Source organism: Pelmatolapia mariae, linkage group LG10_11, assembly GCF_036321145.2.
Source record: "Pelmatolapia mariae isolate MD_Pm_ZW linkage group LG10_11, Pm_UMD_F_2, whole genome shotgun sequence".
Classification (NCBI taxonomy): domain Eukaryota; kingdom Metazoa; phylum Chordata; class Actinopteri; order Cichliformes; family Cichlidae; genus Pelmatolapia; species Pelmatolapia mariae.
This window is the reverse complement of record NC_086236.1, coordinates 17,589,518-17,595,691: the sequence shown is the minus strand read 5'-3', so window position 1 is coordinate 17,595,691 and position 6,174 is coordinate 17,589,518. Positions and strand designations below refer to the sequence as shown.

Below are 6,174 nucleotides of genomic sequence, written 5' to 3'. Positions count from 1 at the left end.
AATGTGATCTGAAGTTAAATAAAACAACAATATAACCACTTGCTCATAGAGATAAGCTTGAGCACAGGGCCTGCAACGTGATCAGAAATTCCCATAAGTGGGGCAGACTGTTGGAATGAAGCAGAAACACAGGTTAGGTTATTCATTAACCAGCAATGTTTTAAAATGCTCTGCGTTGTCATTGTGTCTCTGTTTGTGCAGGCTTACACGTGCATATATATGTAGGTCATTTGATAAAAGCTGATCCATCATGCTCTACTCTACTAAATTCAAAGTAAACAAAAGTGAATTCAAAATAACAGCACCAAGGACTCATATTTTCTCAGTTAACCTGTATATGACGGCCAGACCACAATGAAACTCCCGTTTCTGTCAGTGTACCGAAGTTTAACTACACACTGAATCCCCCAGATATCTTTTAATAAAATAAAAAGTACAACTTCAAAAGTAAGTTTCAGTTTTTCTACACGTTGAAAAAATGCTGCTGTAGTAAATGGAATAAATTTGTCCACATGACTCTCATAAAGTATAAGTAATAGGTTTGTAAAATACAGGAGAGATTGCACACTGATCAGAATGTCCTGTAATTAAAAAAAATATGAGGGTTTTTTTTGTTACTGTGGGCCCACTATGAAAAAATCACACGCATTTTTACTTTAGATAGTGAAAAACCAGAAATACATTTTCCAAAGCTGTTCAGTGGGCCAGATTCGTTTTTTGCCGGGCAATTCTGGCCCCAGTGCTCTATGTTTGACACCCCTTGCCTATGGGCTATGATTAATTGCTTGACCTATTTAACAAAAAAAAATTAGAAAACAATTCTAATGAAAACGGATCAAATTAATTTCAAGCGCGACGTCATCACCATGTTTTATTTGGCCAACAGTTCAAACCACGTTATTCCCTCTAAACATTCACAGATAGACGTATAATCATATTTATTTAATCGTGTACAGACACTGCATTTTTATGATACATTTCAGCTGCAATTATGCAAAAATCTTCCTTCTTCTTCGATCTTTCCTTCTGAGAAGCTGGAATCGGCCGCTGGCGTCTTTAAATAGGATGAGTTAAAAGGTTGAATCACCTGATCAAGCAGCTATGGATCACCTCCATAGCGCGGTAACTAAAGGCTTTTATTCTGGCTCAAAGTGAGCGGAAATCATATCAGTTCATCTCTTCAGACTTGGCAGTCGGTGGGCGTTACTAAAGGCTCGGAAGTCCATCAACTAGACCGCATAAACGTCGGCAGGAGGTGAGAGAAGAAAACGTGACAGCATGCCGGTAAACAAGCAGTCGGGCAGCAGGATGAGAGTGACAGAAGTGGAGGAGTTTGTGAGAAATCCACCGCCAGGTTTCTCTGTGGAGACTCTTGGATCGGGTTACCGAGTCCGCTGCAACGAGGAGAAGAGCCTGGTGCTCATCGACGACTTCCAGTCCTACGGGAAGAAGATCGTTTTCCACAACTCGCTGGGAAGGTGAGAAAAGACAGAAATGCACACCCAAATGTATATTTATTTATTTATGCGTTCATGTGCACAAGCAATGAATATGAAACTCTTTCTGTTTTGCTTTTGGCCACAGAAAAGTCAAAATGCACAACTTGTGGGAATACAGCAGCATGAGGAAGAGTCTGCTGTGCAAGGAGATCTATCTGCTGATTTCAGCCTGCGAAGAACAATCCTCAGTGAGCAACAAAAAGGCAGCCAGAGAACTCAGCGGTAAGTGTCTCCCTACACACAAGCTGTCATCTAACCGTAATTACACACAGTACAAAGAGCTGACAGTGGTGAAAATAACTCTTGTGTTGTCAGTTATAGAGCCAGTCAGTATGTTACAGCTGTGTTCTGCTCGCTGGCACAGCTGACTCATGCAGGTCTCCAGATTTGGGTGGAGTTCACATTACAGTGAAAGCATGCTTCTTACACCATGTTTCTGCGCAAACTCTCTCCTTTTCTGACCTTTTTTCTGTTTCCCTCATGTATTTCTCCCAACTGCGTTTCAGTGGTGAAGCGGTATGTGGTGTGCATCGACGGAAACGAGCCGTTCATCAAGTGGCAGCTGGAGAGAGGCATGGATGGGACCATCTCTTCTGTTGCTGGAGAAAGCTACAGAGTGGATGTGAGCAGGACTTCATGGGGTTTCTGCTGCATGAGCCTCTTTTATTCAGAATCACTTAAATGTTACCTTTCCCTTCATTTCAGATTGACCTGACTGAAGAAATGGAGAGCTGGGCAGCAAAAAACCTCATATCTGACGACCTCATGAAGGTCAAGCCTGTGTGGAGAGACGCCTCCTTCACCCTCAAATATTATTCTGATGCTCTATTTGACTTTCCACACTGGCTTGGCTTCAGCAAAAGAACATTTAAGGTGCGTCTCGAATTGTTCTTATCAGATCTTAAACTAAATCCATGTTTTTGAGTCTCTTTAGTTGCAGGTGTTTTCTAACTTTGCTTTTCTTGCATCTCTTCTTATTACAGTTGAGAATGACATGAGCCAGCTGAGGATGAAGAATGATGCGAAGTTGAGTTTAACTGTTCACTTTAACTGGAGTTTGTTTTTGCTTCTTCAGTAAAATAGATGAATGGTTAAAATATTATCCTGCCAGACCGACGGCTCTCCTACCTCTGGAGATTTTAGGATCTGAGTCCAGATTTTCTGTCTGTTCAGTGGGTGGAAGCTACTGACAAGGACTGAAAAGACTTTCTGAATGTCATAAAGATTGTTTTGTGTGTGTAAATATTTGTTTTTACATGATTTTTAATTGTTGTACTGTTTGAGGGGTTTTATGGTGATCAAATTTGTGCTGCTGCAAAATAAAATGTTTACAGATTTTGTAATGTCAAATCAATATTTGTTTGTGAGAATTATTTTATTATTTTTCCAAAAAATGCAATGAATCTTTTAAACAGTGTTTTTTAATGCAACAGAAATCCAGGAGCTAAATTATTCATGTGGAAAGGTTAAATGACACAAACTCATTTAAGGGATAAGCAGAAGAGCAGTTGCAGCGTTAGTGATGGTTTCCACGTATTCTTTATAGTCGCTGCCGTAGAAGCGCACCAGCAGGTAGTTGGCAATGCCAATGACACACATCAGGGAAAGGAAGGTGATGACCCGTTTTCCAAACAGGTAACCTGGGGTGCTGTACAGATGTGAAAAATTAGTGCGATACTGCTTCTAAACACATAGAATACATGCTACTGGGTCTGTAGGAATTTACCTTTGAGAGGTTTGTCCCAAGTATCCAACAAAGTACTTCTGCCTGACGACGAGATAGATGATCCCAGCGAAAGCAGCGGGAGCTTCAAACAGAGGACAGAAAAAGATTCTGTATGTGGTTTCATAATACGCTGTGGGTCTTATATGGTTTAGGTCTTTTTCCACTTAGTCAACCTCAACTCTGTGGCACAAACAGTAATATTTCAGCTAATAGTGTGCTTCATTCTTGTGACATCTGCACCCAAACAGAGCGTAGGCCCATTTTGCATTTTACTGGAGAGAGCTCATAAGTACAAAACACCCTGACCAACTCACACTGCACGCACTGTTTATGAGGAAAAATCCAGTTATCCAATCCTATACTACTGAATGTTGTAACTGTTATGTAAAGTTTCTTACATAAGTGTTTATATACAGTTGTGGTCAGAAGTAGAATATCATCATGAACGTGAATACCGAAAAAGAATGAAAAGGAATTCGATTCAGTTTTATTTATATAGCACAAAATCATGAGAGCGGTCTCCTCAGGGTGCTTTATAGTATAAGTAGTGCTGTCAGCATTAATCTTGTTAAAATGACGTTAACGCCATAACCGCATTAACACCGCAAATCTCCGTTAGCGTGGATCGCCCCGTGCGAGCGCTGCACAACGTCAACGCGTTAGCAAGGTCGTTAACGCATTAGCGCCGTGCAGCCCCTCGCACGGGGCGAGCCACGCTAACTCGCTAACGGAGATTTGCGGTGTTAATGCGGTTATGGCGTTAACGTCATTTTAACAAGATTAATGCTGACAGCACTAATTTTAAGGTATTTTAGGTAAGGTCAGGTAATACAGAGAAACAGGCCAACAAGTGAAGAGAAAAGTTTAGTGGTCAGACGAGAGAAAAATTAAGCTATTTGCTCGCAATGGCAAAAGGTCAAACATGGTGGTGGTAGCATCACGCTCTGAGGGTGTTTTGCCTCCAGTAGTACTGGTATATTTCACAAAGTGGATGGAATAATGAAAAAGAAGGATTACATCCAAATTCTTGAACATCATCTTAAATCAGCAGCCAGACGGTTAAAACTTGTTGAAACACAGTTGTTGAAAAACTGTTGGGTGTTTGAACAGGACAATAATCCCAAACACAAATCGAAACTGATTTCGATGTGTGTTTGCTAACAGGCTAACATTGAACAGGCTAACATCCCAAAGCCCTGACCTCAACCCTATACGCTAAGCCAGGACGGTGCCAGAAAATCAGCCAATTTAAATGCAATCTACCAATACTTCCAACAAGACTTGTCAAATATCCAACCAGAGTTATTCCAGAAGGTTCTTGATGGCTACCAAAAGCATCTGGTTGAGGTCCAAATTACTAAGGGACATTTAGCTAAATTTTAGTGGGGTATATATTGGAGCCTGTATCTAAACTTTTGACCATGTGTGGATTACAAAGAATCCAAAATAAATTCAAACAAATCACTACACACAGAAAAAAGAACAGTTGAAAGAAATCATTAAAAGCCCCAAATTAGCATGACATTCATTCCCATGATGAGTTGATGTAAACTCTGGACCACAACTCTGGCTTGAACCACAGGTTGGTATTTTAAGCTCCCAGTCTGCCAACATGGGAATATATGGAGACTAACTTACTTTTGGATCCAGCCTCAAGTGGCCACTAGAGGAACTGCATTTTATGTCAGCACTTGTGCTTATGCTTTATTTTATTTTATCGGTTTGGCCTAAAGCTTGTCCTTAAATTGTAGCAGCATGATCCACACTCTTGTGGCCACAGAAGGTTAATGTCAGTAAAGTCATGTGCAGATCTGACCTTCTACCTTTGAAAAACAGCAGTGTTTCAGGCATATTGGATTGTGTTGTGTTGTATTGTATTGTACAAGGAGAGAACAAACACTTTTCTAAATGTTTGCTTTTGTTTCTGTGTGGGTGTGCACTGTTTACAGCCTCCTTTACATTCATGAATGATTACCTTGACTGAGACACAGACCAGCACACCACATTACTGCCAAGAAAGTGGGGTAAGCATCCATGCAGTTGCGACTAGAGAAGAAGTTTAAACAAAAGCTGTTATTAGCACATTTCAAGGCAAGTGTGAAGAAACTATGAAGCAATGGCAGATTAGTTAAAGGCAGAAAAACTGAAACGCCTGAGTCACAAAATCTAGCATTTTGTGAGGTTTTTGTTGTAATTGTTGTGGAAGACACTTTGAAATGATGGTTTCCAAATTACCAAGTACTTCACAAAGGTTGAAGCACAGTTGATTAAAAATAACAATTTGCTTTACTATTTTTTCTGCTTCTTTGTAAAACAGTACATTGGAAAATTCACAGATAACACTAACAAGAATATTTTAGCATTAAAAATACAATTTTGACTGAAAGCTTGGGGCTACTGGTGGATTAATAATAACAGAAATGTAAACAACAACAAATGTTTGCAATTTTGTAATTATCAACACTGTTAATGTGGGATAATCTTTACACTGTGTGTGAAGCACTGCACATGTAATACAAAATGTAACTTTAAAAAAAAACTGTAAAAAAACATGCATGAATAACAATAATCAATGGTCATCCAGAGTTCTAGTGTGAGAAGTCCACAGTGCTTTACCTAAATGTGTGGGCGGCTGCATAATGATTATATTCCCCGGAGGTATCTTCACAGGGAAAAGGGGCATGGAGATTGCAGTGGAAAGTTGTAGCATTTAAGGAATGAATTAGCATGTTGATGATCAATCAAACAAACTTCTTGACATGTCATTGCAACTGTATAGATGGAACAGATATATGAGAGGTTGACCTTAAATGCAGGAAGTAGCTCAGGTATTTCCTTTTATAGACAGTCAATGAACCGTTGCTTAAGATTCGAGCCGTTCTTTCAGTTATAATAAATATTAGAGGTTAAATTTCTAGCTGTGGCATGCTTATCAAACGTATTTAATTG

At 39.7% G+C, this 6,174-nt stretch overlaps 2 protein-coding genes across 2 annotated transcripts in view; one reads left to right on the top strand and one right to left on the bottom strand.

The window, feature by feature from the left end:
* The first annotated feature begins 1,203 nt into the window (after positions 1 to 1,203).
* LOC134637201 (mesenteric estrogen-dependent adipogenesis protein-like) lies at positions 1,204 to 2,809 on the top strand. Its single transcript, XM_063487564.1, has 5 exons — positions 1,204 to 1,478; positions 1,585 to 1,721; positions 2,006 to 2,121; positions 2,205 to 2,372; positions 2,483 to 2,809. Exons 1-5 carry the CDS (start codon positions 1,279 to 1,281, stop codon positions 2,495 to 2,497), a joined length of 636 nt encoding a protein of 211 aa, XP_063343634.1. The 5' UTR covers positions 1,204 to 1,278; the 3' UTR covers positions 2,498 to 2,809.
* Positions 2,810 to 2,911: 102 nt separating this feature from the next.
* Positions 2,912 to 6,174, bottom strand: part of alox5ap (arachidonate 5-lipoxygenase-activating protein) — a 27,030-nt gene continuing 23,767 nt past the window's right edge. The window contains exons 5-7 of the mRNA XM_063486217.1: positions 5,201 to 5,271; positions 3,226 to 3,307; positions 2,912 to 3,147 (exon numbers count right to left, since the gene is read on the bottom strand). Coding sequence (XP_063342287.1) covers positions 2,985 to 3,147; positions 3,226 to 3,307; positions 5,201 to 5,271 — 316 coding nt within the window. The 3' untranslated portion in view covers positions 2,912 to 2,984. The remainder of the gene's footprint in view (positions 3,148 to 3,225; positions 3,308 to 5,200; positions 5,272 to 6,174) is intronic.